At 30.2% G+C, this 23,783-nt stretch overlaps 1 protein-coding gene across 1 annotated transcript; it reads right to left on the bottom strand.

The window, feature by feature from the left end:
• Nucleotides 1-5,330: 5,330 nt before the first annotated feature.
• Nucleotides 5,331-20,423, bottom strand: ecd (ecdysoneless). Its single transcript, XM_014433425.3, has 14 exons — nucleotides 20,131-20,423; nucleotides 19,877-19,994; nucleotides 19,709-19,796; nucleotides 17,347-17,501; nucleotides 14,896-15,037; nucleotides 13,498-13,677; nucleotides 11,150-11,260; nucleotides 10,247-10,427; nucleotides 10,015-10,168; nucleotides 9,489-9,616; nucleotides 8,469-8,573; nucleotides 8,172-8,287; nucleotides 7,838-8,000; nucleotides 5,331-5,469 (listed from the first exon to the last, which is right to left on the bottom strand). Exons 1-13 carry the CDS (start codon nucleotides 20,363-20,365, stop codon nucleotides 7,839-7,841), a joined length of 1,875 nt encoding a protein of 624 aa, XP_014288911.1. The 5' UTR covers nucleotides 20,366-20,423; the 3' UTR covers nucleotides 5,331-5,469; nucleotide 7,838.
• Between the last annotated feature and the right edge of the window lie 3,360 nt (nucleotides 20,424-23,783).

The following is a 23,783-nucleotide window of genomic DNA, read 5'->3' as shown; positions in this document are numbered from 1 at the left end:
ATTATTATATTGGATTAATATTTTTTAAAAAGTAATATATTGCACTGTTGCGATAAAATTTATTAAATAAGGTGGTACTGAGTATTTTTCATTCAAACATTAATTTAAGAATTTTTAAGATTCTCTACTAAAAAGTTAAAATACAGATATAACTTCTATGCTAAAAAAAAAAAAGTAATATTCTTTCTTAATCCTATCACATTTATAAGTTCAGTATATCTTTTTTATTTTTTTAAATGTTAAGATGTTTGAGAAAGTGGATATAGTTATTATCTAATATATTTGCTTGTGCTTCATCGAAAATCCTCATTTTTTTTCTGTTTCAATAAATACTGTCATATTTTATTCTTCACTACTGAAGGGATGTCAGGCCTGTTTTTAGTATATATTAATTTGTTTTTATAAAGAAAATTATATTATGACAGGGGTTGATGGAATGAGGATTATTTAGGAGTGTTAACATGATGTCTCAGAAGGCCTTCATATAAAATAATCATATAATGAGTACTATGTAATATAAATATTTTAAAAAAAAAGTTTCAAAATGAAACTATTATCTATACAATAAAAGCCTTCTGTATCTGGTGCTTTATTGTGAGTATTGTATATCTCCTGCCTCTTGTTGGTTTGTAAGTTATATCAATAGAAAATTAATATTAAAGGTCCAATAATTCTAAAAAATTGGAGATTTTAAATAAATAATAAACACATTGATTGAGTAAGAGAAGAAGAGATTAATTAAAACTCCTGCCGACCTCCCCCTCTTCTATCTTCTCTTTACTCAGTCAAATAGGACTTCCTTTTCTGGATGTTGTAAAATGTAAATTGAAAAAAAAAAAGGAGAGGAAATTGCGGTAATTTAGATATTCCCCAGTGTACAATGTTAGAGGATATAACCAGCATTAATTAAAATTTATTGATATCGCTGGTATGAATGTTGTGGACTGTATTTATAATTGGTAAATAATAAATTAATCATGATGAAACAGGAATATAAACCTCTATTCTTGAAATGATTCATAGCACAACTGATTATATGTGTGTTCTGCTAGAAGTGAGTACAAAGTGGTTTAGTAAGGTTAGTATTTAAATTAATTAATTTGAATAGGGTTATATATAATATTAATATATAAACTTGAAACCTGGTTCTAATATTATTCCCTCATCCTGCATCTATCCCTTTGCCTGTGTGAAACTACTCACTCTAGTTTACTGGTGAATATGAGCAAAAATTATGATGCTATGAGAAGACTGTATTCACTCTCTGAACCTGTTCACACCCATTGGGTCAGAGACCCTACTATTTTATGAGTTTACCAATAGATGGTAGGATCTTGATATAATATTCAAAATTTGTGAGGGGGTCTTCCTCAAACGACATTTGTTAGGACATTTTGTTGTAGAATTAGTTTCTGGTAGGAGGGGTTTGTTATAGTGAGGGGAGAAGCTAGAAAGGTGGATGCACAAGCTATCTTCCTACAGGCAAACTCATTTTAGACATACTATACTATGTTCTGATATAGGTGATTGCCCCTCCTTTAGTCTGTATTCAGGCAATTAATTATGAATAAATTAATTTTCATATAATTATTAAAATATCTTATTTCAAAACTTGATCAGTAATATACGATCAATCTGAGCATCCATCTTTGGTTTTACTGCCATTCCGACTGACCATGTAGGGTCCCTTTAGGACAGTACTTAGTCATTCTTACCAATAATTTTAAACTAAGAACTTAAGTTCATACCTGGATTTATTGCTAAAAGAAAATACAATAATATCAATACTTAAATACCTGTAAAATATCCTCTCATTAGATTAACTAATAAGTTCTGATAAAAATGGTATATAGGAGTAAAGAATAATAAATAAAACTGTAAGCTGCTTTTCTTTTTTATTTCAAAACAAAATTTATTGATATGGTTTAAAAATAATCACAGAGATGCAGAAAACAAAAACCTTAATGTGCAAAAAAATATATAAAATTCAGGAACTTAATAATTAAGTACGAAATCAAAACGTTTAAAAAATAAAATTCATTGTACAGTCAACTCCTGGTTACCTGCATTAATTGTATATGATGTGGCTAATCGATAAAAATTAATGTTTTTATAAGCACACACAGAAAACTGAAACACGCCATGATTGTTTATTTCAGAGTGTACCTCTTATTCATCCCATGTTTCAGTATAACAGGAGAAACAAAGAAGATTTACAAATGTATGCTATTTAATATTATCATGACGGCGACTGTCAGACAGTTTACGCCATGATAGCTGATGTCACAACTGTAAAATGTCACCTTAACAGACATTTACTGTCAACCATTATCCTATACCTACTGAAACAGTACTGTCATGATAGTAGCTGCAATGCCACGTTCTGTACAGTCAGCTATCATGATATACCTAAAGTAACAATAATATACTTATCTAAGAGAATGATGGTTGTGACGAGATGTCTCGAGAATGATGAATTGATTGTTAATTAGTTTTTAATAGTATTGTTGATTTTTTTTTACTTTTATCACAGTTTAAGCGATGATTTGTAGGCTTAATTACACATTTTTATTTTATAATTTTTTTTTTATCTTGTGATTCTATTTGTTACCAGAAGTTTTACAATATTTTGATTAAACAGGGAATACCAAAGAAGTTAGTAAATCTAATACAGATGTACATGACCAAGATATATAATAAAGTTCAAATCTGTAATCATTATTCTGAGACGTTTCATGTTTAGTCGGGTTTAAAACAAGGCAATTCTCTATCACCTATCTTATTTATTTAATGTAGCACTAGAGTACGTTATTATAAATGTGATGCATAATGCAAAGAGTTCAACTTTAGAGAGTAGAAAATCTTTGCTTGGCTGTGCTCATGGGTGTATCCAGAGCACCTTAAGGTTTTTTAATATAAAAAATTATGTAAAATATTTGGATCGAAAAAGGATGAGTTTTTTGTAAATATTAATGACCTGCGAATTCGGTCATTCGTGGCAGTCATATCACTCAGTTCCTTGCATAATCAGGAGTTAACTGTAATGCCTAATCAATAACAGCACAATTGTAAGTATACAGCACATTTACATTTATAACCTAGACCTACATCACACTACTAAATTAGGCCAATCTTTAGAAAACATACTCTAATTCAAAATATTTAATATCTACTACATAGCTATTCTCTCCAATTCATGCTATCGCAGACTTTCGACATATGTATTTTCAATATTAAGTTTTCAGTACGATTCAGATTATTTTGAAAGACATGTAAACATGTTGTGAATCATTTATTTTATCATGGATCGGAACACATATTATACGTATATAATTTATAATCTATAATACTGAATACATGTATTCTTATATTACTTCGAAATGCCATGTGAAGGAAAAGAACATCAACTTTAAATAAGTCTTGATCTTAAAACTAATTGGTACTGAATACAACTTGCAAGTATCAAATCTATTTTTTCAATCTCCATCAAATTAAAGTTTTCTAGCAAACATTTGCCATAATACACAATTTAACAGAATTTGGAATGCAGCAGTAACTACTAAATAAAGTCTAAAATTAAAAGAAAGTGCAGTAGAGCCTTTTTGTTTTCTTGCAATAATTGAAGCGGCATTACCTGTTTTTGGGAATGTTAAACTAACATATTTTGAAAGAAAAGAAAATAAGAATTAGTTTTATAACTAATATACTTAATTGGTAAATATTTTTTTGATTAGTTTTATGTTTTAGCCTAATATAGAAAGGAAGGAAAAAAAATAGCCTTCTCAACTTAAGATTTTCAAAGAATAAAAACAAAAAATTTAAAATCAGATTTGTTACAAATAACGATTATGATTACTTTTTCCTCAAATATTTATAGTGAAAATTCAGTTCACTCATAAAAACTATATTCTTTATCCAAACAACAAAAAACATCATATACATAATGAATACATCACAAAGGTTTATAAGAAAAATGAGAATTGAGGGATAAGTCGGATGTCTATTTAAGAATGATCAGAAAGGTGCTCAAAATGCTAAACCAACATTTCGATTTATTAGAAACCAATGTAATGACCCACATTGCAGATCTTCGTCAGGGTTCAAGTTTATGCACAAGGTAGAGTACATTTTCATGCTCAGACAAAGACCTGCAATATGGATTTTAACATTGATTTCTAATAGTTTTCCTCTATTTTGAGAACCTTAATGATCTCAACCTAGACTATCATGAACTGAAAAAGTTATTCATGTGAAAAACTTCTATTTAGAATATTATTACTATTCTATATTTTTTTGTACTACGTTTCAGGTTTCCCCATATTCAACAACAATTAATTTAACATTATCACAATTTTTTAAACACACAATTAGAACCTTGTAATCAATTTTATCTTAGTTTGCTGAGTGAATCTATTTCTATTTGAAATATAGTCGCTTAGTAATATTAATTAAAATTTACAACATAAAATTTGTTTAAAGAATGTCATTCACTACTGGTACGTTCATTCTTCAGCACAAATCAATTTTAAGTTATACTAGGCATTATCTCTTTGGACATATCAATATGGCTGTGTGCTGTTTGTTTACCTCCTAATTGATATGTCTATATTTAATAAATTTTGCTATTTGAGTTAATTATTATAGTTTTGAATTGGATAATTTTATTTTTAAATGTTTTTCATGGTTCATTATGCCTCTACTTTATATGGCTAGCCTATTTATTATATTTGCATAGTGTGTATTTAAGTTGTTTGTATCTTATTGTATGTTGTCTTATAGTTTACTATATTGTTGATATTTTTGGTTATGTGAATTGCTTCTAAGATCCTTCTGCTTTTTGTTTTGTTTTTTCAATTTTAATTAATGTGACTAAATGACAATATTTTTAAAAAATAGATGTACTTAACAAAATGAGGTACAAATGAATATAAGGTTTTAATTGTATACATAAAAAATTGTAATAATGTTAAATTAATTGTTATAATTGTAGGGACATTAGTACATGAATAAGGGAAAAACCTGATTCGTAGTACAAAATAATACTGTTTGTGATCAAAAAGGTGCTCAAAATGGTAAACTAACATTTTGATTTATTAGAAACCAATGTTAGAATCCACATTGTAGATCTTCGTCTGGGCTCAAATCTATGCACTAGGTAGAGAACAAATTCGTGCTCAGACGAAGACCTTCAACTTAAATGATTGGATTCTAATATTGGTTTCTAATAAATAGTTTTCTACTATTTTTAGTATCTTTATGATCTCAACCTAGACTACCTTATCCTTCAATTCTATATATTCAACTAATTAACTTCCAAAAACGAGAATTAACTCATTATCTAATAGGTTACAAGGCTTACATTCCAAACAATGATTTCTTTCCAAAATAGTAAAAAACTGAATAACCATATTCTATTCTAAGGCAACTATATAAAGGTATTTGTCAAATTAGCAATATGAGCAGCAGCATCTGTAACATACAAAAATAAATACATATTATAAATGAATACTGAATTCTAATTAATAAGTATTTAAGTACTAATTCATAATGATGAGAAAATAGTTGACCGTGGATAATATATATGGAAGAAGATGGTTGAGGGTGCGGTCAGAGAATAACACTAATAAGTTGAAAAAACTTATTCAATAGTGCCAACGTTTCGGCCAGAACGTTCTAGCCTTCATCAGGTCTACTAGTAGGAGATCGGAAATCTAAGTAGTAATTACTAATTTATTATTTATTATCAGAGAGAGTTGACCGTAGATGACTTGCACAAGTGAAAAAATGAAATTAATAAGTTGAACTTATTTGTGTTTTATTTTGACCGCACCCCCAACCATCTTCTCCTCGTAGTAATTTATTACTATTTAAGGGGTATGTATTAATTTATTATTATCTAAGCGGTAAGTACTAATTTTTTACAATATATCACTAAAATAAATTTTTGAAATGCTATGTTATTTAGTAGGCTTTAAAAAATTGAAAAAAAGGTACCAACTTATAACTTAACTCATACATTCATCAAATTCTGTTTTAACTGTTTTTCTTCCTTATTTTATTAAGACCTATTTGTTATATTAAAATAATGTTGGAAAATAATTTTTTCCTTCCTTACCACCTATGCAGATAGTATTGTAATTTGGTCAAATTATATTGCATTTTTGATAGACAATATTCAACAAATCTATCCGTTTAAGAGACTCAAAAGTCCAAACGAAGAATATTTTACCTTTGGTCTGCCTGTGAGTCTGGGCAGTGATAATCTTTTGAACGGATGGCCCGGTTTTCATGTATCTTTTTTTTGTTTTGTAGGAGCACAACTAGTGCACAAAAATTGGTGTCATACATAGCGAACAAATGTTCTTCTCTAGGCTATAGCACTTAATCAGTTTTAGTGATTAGGATGAAACTTGCTTAAAATGGGCCCTTCTATTCAAGAGATAATTAATTTTTTTTTATTAATTTTGGTTTTCATTTTAAGACTTTGGAATAATTAAGCTCCGAAGCTTTTTATATTTCTCCTCAACCACTATAAATGGGCAATGTACAGACTTATGAAACATTTAATTTGCCTCCATTGTGAAAAGAAAGAATAGATGATTATGAAGAGTTCTAAGGATCATCATGAAATGACCCATGACGTCGGTTGTCAGATCTCAAAAAAATCAGTCAAGTAGTTATTAAGAAATGTAATGGACAGATGGATTTTTTTTCCATAATTGGATTGTCCCAATTTTGAAACATATCGCTTCTTTGGTATAATAATGGCTCATATAACAAAATATAGTTACTTTTAATTTAGTATTTAACATATTCTGTAGGTTGACCAGTACACTGAGGTTAGTGGCAGCCATACAGGCTTTAGGGCAGTCTGTAGGACAATCGCAATAGAGAAAGTAACCCAGGTCAACAATATATCTTTAGAATAATTCCAATTCAAAATCAAATCAAAATTTTATGTTAGATATAACAAAAAAAAAGTACTAATAGAGTAAAACAGTAATATAACCTCAAATTTTAAGGAAGATTAAATTTTTCATTTCTTGATCGGTTACATTGGTTCATTATTGAAAATAATCAAACATACAGCCATGCTTTGTAATTATTACACCAATTTTTTATAAGTTAAATATAATATTTAATTATTAAAGATTAAAGAAAAACAAAAAAAGAACAAATAGTTTAAAACAATTTTAATGTCCGACGTTTCGCCCCATTTGCAGGGCTTCATCAGGGCTAAAAAGATACAAAAAAAAGAAAACTGAGAATATTACTACAATAAGGTAATTTAAGCCAGGATAAATATTATGTAAAAATAAAGTGATAAGAAATTACATATAAATAAATGGAAGGAAGACATAAAATAGTATCAGTATAAAATAAACTTGAATAAACAATGATAAGAATAAAAAATAAGTAACAATGGCAAGAGTAGACATTTTTTAAAAATACGTAAAATATACAGTTAAAAAGTACAGGAGATGTACAAAAAAAAAAAAAAACAATACGAGAAAAACTATTTGAACGGGAAAAACTATAGTAGTTTTAAACTATTTGTTGTTTTTTTGACCGCAACCCTGACCATCTTCTTATATTTAAATCTTTACGCCCAACTATATTTAGATATATTTAAGAAAAACCTTTAGGATAACATTTTTTTTAATACAAAATTATTTAATAAAAAAAATGTTTTTACATTTTTGTTTTATCCTATATATGAGTACATATAATTTCACATTTATGTAACATTACAGCCATATAAACAAGCAAATTGTTGATAATATATATTATTTAAATAAACACAATCAAAGAGGATTAAGAAGAAAGGTGTTAAAACCTTAATGCCTTTGAAGAGAGACTCCCATTGGTCCTAATACATTGGTTGCAGGGCCGGGCCCTCCCATCTGAGCTTCGTAGGACGCAAGCATGTTCCTTACCGCATTCATATCAATGTCTACTGGCTCAAAGCTCTCTATATCAGAGAAACTATCCTCCATTCCCTGAAATAATCAATATATCATGAAATGGTGTTTTATATTTTATACTTCCAAGAGCAAAACATATTTATTTTATTTATTATTCATATTATTATTTTATTTATTATTCATTTTTTCAATCATTTTCATTTGATCAGTATTTGCCCACATCTAAAAGAAAATATAAATATTAACCTTTGGTTGTTTCTTGATAAAACTTTGGCCAAGAGTAGTTCCCTGTAATTCTCTATCCATTTGATCCATGTATTGTTTTAGTTCAGAGTCACTTTCTAGTTGCGCTGAATTTGATTCTACACAAAAAATATATACATTTATAATCAATCATTAAATAAAATAGAAGAATCACAACTTAGCAGGCTTCATAACTGATAAGAAAATAATCAAATGATGTTCATATATTGATATGATTAGTTTTCTTCTAGCAACTGTTTTATAAATTATATTGCATATTTTAATAAAGATAATACGAACTTGTATTCTTTTTCCTAGACAGATCCATTTCGGCTTCGTCCTCATATGAGCTCATACCTGATTCATCACTATCCAGATCCCAACTGTCTTCAGGCACTGAGAAATCTGCGAGGCAAGAAAATCATTACATGCAATAGCAAACTTTTTTCTTTATTTGTTGAAATTTATAACTATACTTAAACTAAAAATACAAATAAATGTGATTCATGTTATAACAACATGAAAGATTTGTGAAGAATATAACCAATGGTAGCATTCCAAAACATTTCTACATTAGAAGGTCTTAAGGCCATCTTATTTTCAAGTGCTCTAAAGATTATCAGGAACATAAGAGGAAGCAAGATTAAAAACTAATGGTTTAGATAATCATGAGAGATAGTCGACCGTGGATGACTTATATGAGGAGAAGATGTTTGGGGGGTGCGGTCAAAATATAACAGAAATAAGTTATTTCAACTTATTTGTCTAATATTTTGAACGCACCCCTAACCATCTTCTCCTTGTATAATGGGTTTAAGCGGTTAAGGAGTTTACCAGGAATAGAATATGTGATTAGGGCTAGACTGGCTACTTATAGAAAATTTAGGTCGTTATGCATGATTTCATTTGTGACAAAGTAAGGAGCATTGAGAATTTTACAATAATTTTGGATTGGATATGAGATTGGAATTGATGGTTTAGTAGAAATCTAAAGCTCAATTCTGTAAATCCTAGTACACCTTAGTATAGACATGTAAATTAGTCTTTTGTATTTGATTTGAAGCTTAGGCCTTTTGCGTAGGTAGTGCTGTAACAGTGGGAATCGATGTAAAGTTTCCTGTCTCGAATGAGGATAGCAAATTAGTTATTTGTCCATATTTAGCAGATAAGTGTAGTATTGTTAAAGGATAGTGTAGAGTAGTCCATAAGTTTACAACAAACGGTAAAGGTGTTATGTTGGGGTTTATTTTAATCCTCCAGTTTTTTTCAAAAATTATAACATGTAGGCAACCAATAATTTTCCATTAAAGTAAATCTTACCTAAAATATTATTTAAAGCGCATGTGAATGCTTCCTGATCGAATGAAATCCTATTATTTTCATCATCTCTTGGTTCTTCAGTCTTTTTATTCCTTTTTTGCCTTAGAGGAACTTCTGGAGTGTGAGCACTGTGAATTAAAATAAAATACATGAACAAAAAAAAAAATTATATCAGGGACAAAATAACAAAATCTATTAACAGAAAATGAGTAAAATTAACCAATTATTAAAGGAACGATTTTTGGAAGTCTTAAATGTTTATACAAAACAAAAACATATTAAATAATATTTCCAATAACCATATATACAACCTAAAATAATATAAAATTAATAGAAGTTTTTTCATTAAGTTAGAAAAGGAAACAATGGTCATTTATTTTAGATGACTAAAATATTTCTACATAAATTTAGGTGTGAACCTAACCGAAGTTAGGTAGGTTAGCTTCACCCAACCTAGGTAGGTTAACCCTACCTAGGTTTAGGTTAGGTTCACTCTTCCTTGGTTTAGGTTATAGATTCAGCTTACCTAGGTTTAGGATGTTGAACACCATCTAATCCAGATATGTTGTTGAGAAAGGCAGTAAGGCTAGAGGTAATATCTGTTGTTTGAGGTCGGGCACCATATCGCTCAGTCATGATTCTTTCCAAGTCATCTCCAGAGATAGTCATCCAAGAATCATCTAAAATGCAAAATAAATTTTTCAAAAAAATCAATTTAAAGAAAAATATTTTAATTCAATAAAATAAATAAGGAATACCATCAGGCGGAGGAAGGGAAGCTTCTGCTTTCTTCAACCCCTCCTCATCGACTTCAATAGTCTCAAGAAGATCTACAACAGTAGTTGCCAATGGAGGCTGAGAATAGCAGCTATGAGTACGATAATATTCCTTTGCCTCCTTTTCCAGCCGATTGTAATCCTGGCTTCCTTCTAAAAATTCCTAACAAAACCATTACAACAAATTTATAAATTACAGGAATATTGGAAAAATTATTGTAACCATTATTAAATTAGATCTTCTCCTTTTCAAAAGAAACTAGTCATTAATATAAATGGCACAAGTGTGGACTAAAATTTTAGAAATTTGACTTTGGAAGTTTACAAAAAATTTGATTATAAAGATGAAAAATTAAAACTAAATCATTAAATATGTCATACATAAATTAAAATGGAGAAAAATTGAAAGTTCTAATATAGAAAATATAATAACATTTATGAGCTTGCTCCCAAAGAAAAAGCAAAATGACTTTCATTATTCTTGTGTTTAAATTGAACAGCTTTTAGGCCAAGATCTTGGAACCTGTTAAAAAAGAATTTCAGACAAGCAATAGTAATTTAAATAGTTCAAAATTTCACTGAATTGTAATTTTTTTTTTTTTTCTGAAAAGAACAGCCTAACAAAATCATTGAAGTCCTCATTTAATATTTAAAGTCATTCTGTTTTTTAATTCAATCTATCAGGCTTCGAGTGGAATGATAACCATATTCCTTAAAATATATGCATGTTAAAAGCTTTCAATATTGTCGACATATATTAGAACTCTACATTGAATATAATAATAATTATGAAGGAAATAAAGGCATTCCAGACATTTGTTGCAGAAATTCCAAACGATAACAATACAGTTTTAAGTTATAACAAAAATAGTTAAATTAATTTACCTTGAAATAGCCTTTTTCAGTTAGAGATTGTTTATATCGAAGCCAACCCTTGTTTCCTTCCATGGACTCGGGAGATTTAGCTTGGGTAACAAGAATTTCAAATCCACATGCCTAGAAAATAAATGAAAAAAATTAAAGTAAGTAATATGAAGTCAACAGGAGGAGGGTAGCTCAGGGAGTAAGGCACTACGATGTTACAATCTCCCAGGTTTGAATCAGACTGTAACATGTAATTATTTTTACAGTTACTTTAGCTATGAGTCAACCATGGGTTTTAGGGAATCCTCCAGGCCCACACCTAATTAATTGGGGAAAAAATCTGGCTCAGTCAGCAGAAAAAACACACAAACAAATTATTTATTTGTGCCAACATGTCAACCTGATTTTCAGGTCTTCATCAGGACTATAAAAACAAAAAGACAACAAACATCATTCAGAGAGAAAAATAAAAAATAAATAAAATAAAATAAGCAATAGACTAAAAAATTTAGAAATATACATAATAATGAAATGAAAATATAAATTAGTTGATTAATAACTATGGACAAAGACAGTAGTAGATTGATAACATTATTATTTATATACATATAAAAGTGAGTAACAAATAAATTATATAGTGGATAAGAATGTCATATTGATGAGTAACATTAAAAACCTTTTAGTTATATAGATGAGTATAAAGAATCAGTTAAATTAATAATGGGGTGTATGAAAAAAAAAATATTGTAAAAGGAAAGAACTAGGGATGAGAAGAAATATATGGAGAAAGGGGAATGAAGAAAGTAAGAAATACGAGAGAAGGGTTATAGGAAGAGAATCAAGGCTACACTGTTTTAAATTGCAGGAAATGCTGCTAGAGTACAAGTCGGCAAAAGGTGTTAGATAAACAGAAATCTAATGGTCAAAAGATTGTCGAAATAAAATATTTAATATGAGAGTAAAAAAAACAAAACATAAAAAGGGGTAAAATGTAAAATTATGAGAGCCCAAAAAGTAATATATTATTATTATATTTTTAAGGGCTTATTTCATAATTTTTTTTGGAAGTTAGTATTTTTAAAGGAATAATGCTGTTATTAAATTATGGTAAGTGACTCCTGGTTAAGGGTAAAACATTTTAAAATTGCAAAAGTTTTTATGTTTTTAGTCCCCACATTTTACGAATGAGTACCCCATATATAGATTAACATTATAGTTAACTTTATTATAATAGTTATATAGTTACTATATTAAGTTAATTACATGATTAACTTTAAACAAAAACTATTAATAACTTAAACCTTTAACATTTTCTAAAACCATTTGTAGTCACTCCTCTCACATGCTTTTCTCTTCTAAATATTTTCTACTTTTTACTTTTTATTTTTTACCCACTTGTAACGTTTCCTCTAAAAAAAAAAGTTTGTCATCTCTATTACGTATTTTTTAATTCGGAGTCTGGCCGTTCGCGGTGCGGAAGCCACTTAGCGGTTAGATTTCAAGCTAACAGGTTCGTTTTATGTTTTATTCTCTTTTTTTTCCCTATCTTTATTTTACCTCCCTCTCCCCTCCCTTCTTTTCTATTATTTTGTTACATATATTTTCTTTCTCTCAATTTTATTTTTTTTCGATAATTTTAATTTTTAAATTATTAATAAACTAATATATTCATATTTGTTTGCAATATCTAACTTCAATTTTATTTTATTTCCTTAATTATGTTATTTTACTTATTTATTCAATTATCTATGAATACAATTTATTTTCCACTTTTGTCATCACTTTATTTTATTAATTCCATTCTGTAGAATTATTTACTTTATGTCATTCTTTTATATTTTATTTTTTGTATTCATTGGTTGTTATCTTGTTCTGTTCTTACCCCTGATAAAGGCTAGAAATTCTGGCCGAAACGTTGGCACAATTAAATAAGTTACTTTAACTTATTTGTGTTTTATTTTGACCACATCCCCCAACCATATTCTTCTCATATTAATAACTTTAATGTTTTTTTTATTGCCTTAATGCACACCATCCTACTGTGTATTACTTATATAAGCTGTTTAGACCTTTGGATTATTATATTCAATGAATCTCATTAAAGGTAGAGGATTGATCAGTTTACACTGTTTTTAGACCACAATGAGGTTCATGCTAAACAGCGGGAACCTCAAACCTGCAAATCGGTCACACCAACAGATGATGTGATAAGCTGTTTTATATTAAGTGTAGCAGAATCTAGACATGGCTGATCCTGTCAGCTTGAGGTTAGATGTATGTTTATTGAAACAAGAACTCAGCACTCGTTTAATTTTCCAAATAAACTAAACACATCATTAATTGGAAATTAAATCTCAAAACTAGCTTACCAATTTGACACCAATTGTGTGTGGTAGATAAAGAGGAGACGTGGGCGAAGGCAACTGCCACCCGGTGCGGCGATCTGGTGTGTACTTGGCTTGACTGAGCATCGCGTACTGGCACCTCGTCATCTTGACTGTTGTCATCACCCTCGTTTCAGGAGGAAAGTTGCGCATTGCCCTCATAGCCTGCAGAACAAATATTTCATTATAAATAGAAAGGAGAATTATTATTTTATTTTTTAAACAAATTTAAATAAAAGAATTATATAACATAAATATTTTTAATAAAAACACAACTTCAATTGATCAATTTTACCCTCAACAAAGTTTATTTCAATTCTATAATGTTTAGGTCCTTATGTCATTATCAAAGAGACCTTATTATTGACTTGTCACAATTCATTAAAAAAAGGCTAACTGCCTATGTCAAATGATAAAAATACATAACTCAATTGAGGGTACCCACTTTTTGAGGTTGGGTGGACTCCAGGAGGGCACCAGAACCCACAGGGTTGACTCATGCCTACAGTTTAACAGAAAACAATTTTCTGCCCAGCCGGATTCGAACCTGGGTCCTTGGAGTTAGTAGCATCGTGCCTTACCACAGTGCTCCCCATTTTTTTGTAATACAATATTAAAATTACAACAATCCAAAAAATTCCACTATAATATCGACTAGCTTCTCAATCTGTTCTCAATAAAACCCCAAAATTCTGAAAACTTAGCCCTAGGACCCTTTAACCCTTGAAGTATCACCAAAGGGTGGTTTCTCCATGTCATCTTTCTGGCATGCTACTCTGTATTACTACAGGTTCCTGATGAATAAAACCCAGTCATAGAACATAGATCCGTGTATAAATCATTTTAAAAATTAGTTTTTATGACAATTAACATAGAAACAAATTGCTGATAGTCCTGAAACTCTTTGTAATTAGCTAATGAATCTAATTAAGGAAGAAATTAGGTCTTTTTCCTTGTATTTCACCAATAACTCCAAAATGGTGCATCCTAGCATAAAAGTTACAATATAAAAAATTGTACAGCATTAAATTATACGACAAATACTATAATTTATTAATTCAGTCAAGTAGTATGCCATAAATCATAAACCATCATAGACCAAAAATAATGGGGCTGTCTGTAGCTATAGAGGATAAGGCGTAGATCTTTGCAACTTCAGAACTGTAGCAGCACTGGTGCAAATCCACCAGTATAATTTAATGTTCAAATGATAACAGCTAACTTATTTGTGATGGGCATTCAAAATAGAGATAATAATCAAAAGGATATCAACGAAATGTATTACAGGCTATCATGCCGCAAACAAAATAAAATAATTTAAATACACAGATGTTTAAATGGAACAATGAGATAAATATAAAAAGATTAATATCCAATACAAACCCTGGTATCGATAGGATCTCTGTGACAAAATGCAGTAACCGCAGGAGCTATGAGAGATGGACGAGCACGCAATAGTGCAGCTACTCTGCTAGGAACATATGCTGTCGTCTGATGTAGCAACTCGAATACCTTCTCAGGATACCTGACAATATTAAAGTAATTAATTTGTAAATATATTTAAGATATAGTTTTGTATCCATAGAAATAATATAAATACCAAAAGATGTAATTTGGCAGTCCTAGGAAAGAAATAGACACTAAAATGTAAATAGAAGATGAAAAGGGAGAATATTATGGAAAATTTGTACATTATACAAATATTTCCTGACATCCTTAGATAAGGTTTTTTAGATTTTTATTGGTAGATACCAAGATATCCAATCCCGCCATCTGTGGTACATCATTGATCTCCTTTAATTCAAATCCTTAGTATATTCATGTAAGACCCATTCACGGCCTTCAGGCACACATAAAACCAAACTGCAGCCTTTGGCCGATGACAGATCTTTCCTAATCTAATCCTCTTTTCGGTGGAATTCCACTCCCTTTCATTTATTGTTCCAATACCATTCCAACCTTCAAATCTCTTATCTTTAATCACGCCCTATCCACCAAAATTTTAAAGAATAGCAATTAAATGTTTTTCTCGCAATTAAAATTTGTAAATAGTTAAAATAGCCAGACAGATTTTATTTTTACTTTTTCATTAAACATAAAATATTATTGGATCTTTATAATATTCTATATATAAATAATTGACCATATTATTTAAAATTATGAATATGGTCAAGGGTATGGTAAAAAAAAAAAAATTAACAACTATTTTTTGTTGTTTTTTACCGCACTCCTGACAATCTTCTTCATAATTTATAATATTCATTTATAATCTGTAAATATTATATGAAACATTGTTTGATCCTTCTGTTACTTATTATTAATTAATTTTATTTTATTATTATTAAAAGATACTTAACAATTTATGATTTGTTAAAGGATTTATTTTTTAATGGCTTTTTATTCTTTTTTACATTTCATGTCTATAATTTTCATTTAGAACAAGTATGCATAAATGCAAGTACACATTAACTGCTCTTTCTTGTTAGTCATTTTTATTTCATTTAATTTTTTTTCATTTTATTTTATTAGAAGTTAGTTACTTTATGATTTATGATATGATATATGGTTTTATTTTATTTCCTTTCCTTTTTATTTTTATTTTTAATATTTAATACAAAACATCATTGCATGTCAATAATATTTCATTTAGAGGTTGCACTTAAATAAACATTATTTGTTTTGTTTTTTTCTTTTTGTTAATTATAATTGTCTCCTTTTTTTTTTCTTTTTATTTGTGTAAAGAAGTACAAGTACAGTAAAAAAAATGATAAAACAGGGATAATCAGGCAGGATATACCAAGCATATCAAGTACTACAATTTTCCATTCGTATTGATTTTATATTTTAATTTATGTTAATATTGTAATTTAATACAATTCTTTTCATAAATCAAAGGATAAGTAAATTTTATTTTTTGATACTTCGATAAGAATAAATAATTGAAAAACAAATTTATAATTTATAAGCAATTCTTTTTTTTTTTGTCCATTTCATTGAAAGAATGAAAAAACAAACCGAAATGTTAAAACAAAATTCAAGATGGCTTCTATATAACAAGTTAACTAGCTGAGCTGTATGGTTATGTAGAGGGAAGACCATTTTCCTAGATTTTCTACTCCAAATTAAACATGAATTCAGAGACAAGGAAAATCAAAAAGAAAAATATGTATATTCTTTATAAAATCCACAAATATAAATTAATATCTTCTTCTGGAAGAGTTCATTTTCAGAAACTAATATGAAATAATGAATGAATACGAGATTGTATTAGTTATTTAGATAAAGTGAGTGATGGATACGCAAATTTGAACATTTTTAGAAAACCCAAAAATATGCATACCTCAGGATAAATAATTAATTTATTTCCTCTTGAGACTTTTGCTTAAGCCGTTAAAACGCTTTAAATTCAGTGTAATGTTAAGTTCAATGTTCGGGTAAAGTTTCACAATAAAACAAATCCCTGAATTCCCTCAATGTATATTTTTGGCTAATATGAAAATGATGAATGAATAATAATCTTCCTTGTTTAAATTACATTACTGTTTACAATGACAACAACGTTCCGGTTTGTTTTCCTGTGAAACTTTACCCGAACATTGAACTTAACATTACACTGAATTTAAAGCGTTTTAACGGCTTAAGCAAGAGTCTCAAGAGGGAATAAATTAATTATTTATCCTGAGATATGCATATTTTGGGGTTTTCTAAAAATGTTCAAATTTGCATATTCATCACTCTATTCATATCTATGTAAAGAGTTAATAAGAATTAAACCATTACTTTATCTAAATAACTAATACAATCTCGTGGGTAAAGCACTGAAAGCCAACTTACCCGCTAAGCCTTGATTTAATGGAATCTTGAATTTCTTGCGAGGCTCTAGTTTTATCTGGGTTGGCCCTTATAGCAGCAAGTGCTTGAATAAGAGAAATCTGCTCTCTTTCACGCCTAGGGGGAACAATATGAATTTCCCCTCTAAAAATATAGACCTGGAGAAAAAAAAAAATTAAATTAATATATACATCTTAAATTTTATTGGTTAATTTATCAGAAAATAGCTATGAAAAAGAAATAGCTACTAGAAAAGAACATAAGAAGCCATCCACAGATAAAAAAGCTTTATGTAATTTGTGTGCCAATTTTTTTTTTTCTTTCTTTCTTCTATCTGATCATTTCTGATATATTAGGGAGGGAGTGAAAAGGGTTATCCTAAAGATAACCAATCTATTCTAACCAGAGTGGGAGGGTCAAGATTCTGAGGAGCCGCCACGAAATAAGACTCAACCTATCCAGGCCAAAATTGAATCTGCTTCAGACATGAGGTTGCTAAGATAGTCTCAATTCACTCAGCTGGAACAGCCTCTTGAGAGTGCCAGACTATAATAGCCATAGGACTATCTCCATTAAATATAATTTGATTATAGCATTACATACTATAATATAGATAACTAGCAGACCTGGCAATGCTCACTATTACTATATTTGAGGATGTATATACATTAATTGAACACTATTGAAACTTATAGATATCAATTAATATATAGATGAAGTGATAAGATGGTAACTCTAGTAACATAAATGGTAACAGCTAACTTCGCTGTATCATCGTTAATATTGATCCGATTGAGTTGCTTTTTTTTTTTCTTATTCTTTTAGTGAAGTTTTTATATAATGACCCTCACTGTGCTTCAATGTTACTCATTTTTAATTTCTTTCAAAAAATATTTGAGGGTTCCAGAAGGCGCTAAAAACGAATATAATTTACTTTTTCTTACAGATTTTTTTTTTTTTTAATTTTTAGTGAATAAAAAAAACATTTGATAGTATCAGTAATATATTTTTCTTATTCTTCAGAAAGAGATAAATCGATTGGCATATAATAACCATGAAAACATTTTCTGAGTAATGCACCAAATATGCTTAATTTCGTTAATAACTTTTTTTTTTTTTACCGAAAAAATCAGAACAGCCTATAACCTTTCCAGGAAAATCTTGAACATCTAGCAAAAATCCCTATCACAAATGGATGAACAGTATGGCATAAAGTACGAACAAATAAATACTGATTTTTATCTATAAGATATACCATAATATCCCTTAAACATAGAGATTTTGTACCTGAGGATCAGAGTAGGGGAATAAGTAACTATAGATGAAACTAGTTAAAATTGTCAAGGATACGATATTTGTTTATAAATAGTTCATTCATAAATAAGGGTCATATCCATGGTAATTTTAGCTGTAGTCTTATCCATAGCTAATTTTTGGCCATCTCTGCTGAGGATGGCTTGTTAGTACAAAAGGTTGTGAACTCAATATTTATGGTCAAGTATTAAGAGCTCATCTTAACTTCATTCAATTACCTGACTTAACCTCAAATCAATTGATGAATGAAAAACAAAATATATGGATTTATCTGGTAGTATAAAAAGAAAAAAGTAAATTTTCCTGATAAGAACTATGACTAGAGATGGGAAGTTTACCCTTTAGTAATTGAATCAATTCAAACACATAAAAATATATGTTGTTAGTAAGTTAAATTAATTTTATTATTTTTTTCATAAAAAGCAATAAGTTGTTTTTTAAGGTATTGATATAATTTCAAAAAATTATACATGCCTTATAATGTATCACACCATACAAAAGATGTGATTCATATCATAGAAAAATATGCTTAACAAACTGATTAAGGAAATATTATAATTGGACAGGCAAAAATATTTAACGAAAATTAATTTTACTTAAATTTACTTTTACTTTAAGTTAATTTCATACAGAAATAATTTTATTTTTATAGGGCTGCATATCACAAAAGATTTGGTATCAGTTTATTAGAAATAGAATATTCAACATGTTTAAAATTTATATTTGCTCAATACATAAATTAATAAAATAAATATTTATTGAAGCATCTTCAAATTAGTTAATTTAATTTAATTATCACAAAAATTGTAACTCAAATGTGCCAGAATTATTGATTTTTCAAAGATAATTCAACTTCTGTGATATGACTCATGCCCTACCACAACATGCCCTTCTCAGTACTCACTATTGATTGCTGAGTTTCAGCAATTGAAATTTCCAAGGGGAAAAGTCAAAGCCCTTTAAGTATCTCTCAAAATGGCTTCTTATAATATTCCAACTAAAACACAATTTACTATAAAAATATTTAAACAATATGTTTAAATAAATATACCCTTTTATCACAAATCTCAGGAGATGCCCATGATGGTAAATGATCAGCACCTTCAATAAGCAAGAATTCACCATCGACATCAACCACTCTGAAATTAAAAAAATAAAATGACTTCGAAACTTACAAAGGAAAGATATTTTTTTACATAAAGAAGAAGAAAATAATTACCTTGCGATCAAACCAGAAATATTTTTTGTTAATTCAATCAACAAATGTACAATAAACCACTCATCTTCAATATTTTCCCCATAATGAGTTACACCATACAAATGAGGAGGGAGTATTTCTAAAAAAGGATTTTTCTTTGTAACTACAACTCAATAAAATCATCATGCATTATATGACTTACAACTCACAGAAAGCAAATAACAACCACATGCTAGTAACTTAAATAACAAGTATATACTTTTATAATTGATTACCTTCGTTGTCAACAATGGGAGGCATAGAAGATGTGTTTCTAGGTATGATAACAAATTCATCCTTCTGCCAAATGTAGTTTTCAGATCCTTTCTTGGATAAGTCGGTCACTTGAGACTGAAGATTTAGAACGGTCTGGGGAGCCGATTCCTGGTCGAAATTGTCAAGAGAAAACAAAAAGTATTCGACAAAATCATCTTCTCTAACTAACTCTAAAACATCCCTTTGACAAGCCATGACAAAAACCTCTCTGAACCTCTTGATTCAGGTTATGTGTACACCGATAGCCGCCTGAGAAGGTTCGCAAACTTAACTTCCAAAAGTTGTGTAGAAATTTCCTCTTATTAATCAAACTAAACCTTAAAATGAATTTCTCGCTGAAATTAAATTCATATTATAAATATTATTTGTTGTTTATAAATTATCATCCACTAAAACTATATATAAAAAACATTATGTGTAAGGAGAAGGGGGGTAAATTTAAATTACTAAAAAAATTATGGTAATGCATCTTACTTACTAATGACCCCCTTCCTGGTCGTTTCTGACATACTAGAGGGTTATCTACAGGCTACCACCCTATTCTAACCATGGTGGGGGGGGGGCAAGTTTTCATTTCGTGGGACAGCCACAGAAATAAAAGTTAATCCCCAGGTTCGATTCAAACTGGTGCCGCTGCTGTCACGAGCCAGTCAAAGTTAGTTCTTTACCTTGCTTGGTTACGAACAGCCTTCTTGGAAACTATGCATGCATAAATAACTTAAATTTCCATATCATATAACTTAATAAGGTAAATAGAATTGCCTTAACGAATTTTCTCTCTATTAAAAACATTATTGGCTGAGATAGTTCAATTCAAGACCAACTTATAGAAAATCACAGGGATGGCATAACCCTACTCTCCTTCAAAGCAAAAAGGACTTATGTTTAAGTTGAGGTTAATAGAAATGTACACTATTATATTATAAACTGAAACATAAGTTAGTAATTGCCTCTTACTCTTCCCTTACTCCTTTGCCGAACTATTGGGTCCATCGTGAGGCCCACCTTTTATGCTTCACGTTTCCTGTCAGCTTACACCCTCCATAATACTCTTTCCCCCAAATATTTGTCCAAATGTTGGAGAAAAGGATAGGTTTATAACTTTTGAGTGAGCGTAAGTCAACAGTTGTGATCTAATTACAACTGTTATAATTATACCATAGCTTGTGGATTTTGAAATTTCTTGCAACTAGACTTGTAAACTGGAATCAACTTTAGCCTTTGAAATGCACAGCGACATAGCGCGTGTCGTTGGTGCACCGATTCAGGCAGGAAGTCAGAAACCAACTTTGGTCCCATGACAATTAGGCTAACCCTCTTTTGGATACATGACCCCTCTATTATCCGTACCCCTGTTCAAGTCAATCGCAGTTGTATTCTCCGTCTAGGCCGCAATTTAGTTTTTAGTTTTTTTTGAGAGACTTAAGGTTTTGGAAGGTATTGATTATGTCCTGTCACCAATTTTATTTTCTCTGTAACTTACTAGGTTCTAGCGATCCTCTTCCTTTCGCTAACCGCCATTTTTATTTTCTTATGCCAATATTTTACTGCAAGTGTCTCGTGACTATCTTCTTTTCGCTCGCCAGCATTTAGTTATTCTTAAGCAGCTATTTTACTGTTATAGTCTCCTGAACCTATCTTCTTCCTTCAATACCATTTCAGGAGGGTCTCACCCTGATACAGCTTATCTGTATTTGCCTTGAGTAAACAATTTAGAACTTTTATCTCCTTTCTTTTCATTAAAAGTAAACATAACAACTTGTGTATGTATTGATATGTATGAGAGGCACCAGCTGGAATTTTTTAACTTAGAATAATTTCTTTTGTCGGCATGCCAAAGATACCGCCTGACCTAGGCAAATATCCGTCGGCAACAGATCTAAAGAAATGTACAGAGGTATATAGATAACAGAGGGTATGCACCCCCTGGGAACGGTTGACCTTGTAGGCAGAGATAAACAAACAAACAGCCCTTATCTTGCACGTGGCCAGTTTAGACATCTCGTGAAAAGTACAGCGAGTGGCAAAGAGAAATAGCCGCCGTAATTGAAAACAAATAAACACCCCTTATCTCACATGGGGCCTCTCTAAAAACCTCTGGAAAAATACATACACAAAGAAGAAACTTTTAAAGATAAAAGGTAGGAAAAGACCGACTTTCGTGGAAGGTCATTGGACCTTCTCACCCCCTCTGAAAATAGAGGAACCAATCAAAGGACAGAAATCAAAAGAAGGAGGAGTCAGAAGTAGAGGGGAGAAAATGAACAAACAAGACAGGAGGAATGGAGTTGAAGACAGTTTGAGGAGGTCTGAGTGAGGGAAGGAGTTGAAGACAGTTTGAGGGAGCCTGACAGTTGAGGACAGTTTGAGGGAGTCTGGAGTTGAGGACAGTTTGAGGGAGTCCGGAGTTGAAGACAGTTTGATGGAGTCTGGAGTTGAAGACAGTTTTGAGGGGGTCTGACAGTTGAGGAGAGTTGTAGGAAGTTGTCGCTGGAAGAACAGGCTGAGAGAGTCTGGGACAGAAGGGGAGGACTGGGAGTTGGACACAGAGGAAGACAGTCTGGAAGATCAGCGGCAGCCGGGAGGTGAATATGGACGCTCTTCCGCGACAACCGCCAAGCCGACCGATGTACCGAAACAAATAAGACCTTTTCTGATGTAATTAGAATGGCAGTAGTAGAATTAATAACTTAGAGTCAGTATAAATATCAAAGATCCCAACTGGTACTTCTCAATTCATAATCTTAAAATTAAAATATAAGGAAACAAGTCCACCATGCTCTCTCATAATAGTATTCTTGATAATGTATATATAATTGTAAATATAAAACATGTAACAAAGACTTTACTTTATAATTAATAATCCCTGCATGCCACCTCATATATATAGCATACTAAATTGGTGAACACGATACCGTTGGAAAGGAACTCCAATGATTAATTATAATATTCATATCTAGCATACCACGGCGAGGGGATCCAGATGGTGTCTAGTGTTTGAATTAAATATAGAGCATCCCTTTTCAGTCGGTTCCCATCAGGAACTGATAGAGATACATAATATAAATATATAATATAAATACATAATAGAAATATATAAATACAAATACATTAATAGATGAATAAATTTCAATATAATACCTGTACGGGGAACCCCTAGTCGGGCTTAGAAACCCCGAAGCCCCGTACACGGCAGTATATGTATATATATTTAAATAATTGACCATATTTTTCTGAATATGAAGGAGAAGATTGGGGGAGGGGAAGAGTGAAAACCAAAAGAGTTAATAACTATATCTTGTTAGCTGTCTTTAAAAGACGACAGCTCTGATGAAGCCCAACAAAATGTGATGAAATGTTGGCAAATAAATAATTGTCAACCTTTTTTTTGTTCCTTTTTGACCGCCCTCTCTTCCCCTAGCAATCTCTTTCATATAACAACTTTTAATTCCATGAAGCTTCAACTTTGAATCGCTAATCCCTAAAATATAAGCTGCATTATAAAGGACTTCTTAATCTTCTAATCTTTTGGTCTTTGAATTTTAATATTTTTTTAGTTTTAATACTCTTTTAATTTTTTCATCAAATGTAAACAAAGCAAAATTAATCCTCT

The sequence above is a fragment of the Halyomorpha halys genome, unplaced genomic scaffold (genome assembly GCF_000696795.3).
Source record: "Halyomorpha halys isolate HHAL.00 unplaced genomic scaffold, Hhal_1.1 Scaffold1206.1, whole genome shotgun sequence".
In the NCBI taxonomy this organism is placed as follows: Eukaryota; Metazoa; Arthropoda; class Insecta; order Hemiptera; family Pentatomidae; genus Halyomorpha; species Halyomorpha halys.
The sequence above is the reverse complement of the archived record's forward strand: the minus strand, read 5'-3'. Positions and strand labels throughout refer to the sequence as shown.

What these genes read in the sequence shown, in the direction of transcription:
- ecd (XM_014433425.3), bottom strand. Translation starts at nt 20,365, where the DNA reads ATGGCTTGTCAAAGGGATGTTTTAGAGTTAGTTAGAGAAGATGATTTT. An exon ending in ACACAATTGGTGTCAAATTG is followed by an intron (nt 11,261 to 13,497) that starts GTAAGCTAGTTT and finishes TTTATTTTCTAG; the next exon opens with GCATGTGGATTTGAAATTCT. An exon ending in GTTCAACATCCTAAACCTAG is followed by an intron (nt 9,617 to 10,014) that starts GTAAGCTGAATC and finishes TTTAATTCACAG; the next exon opens with TGCTCACACTCCAGAAGTTC.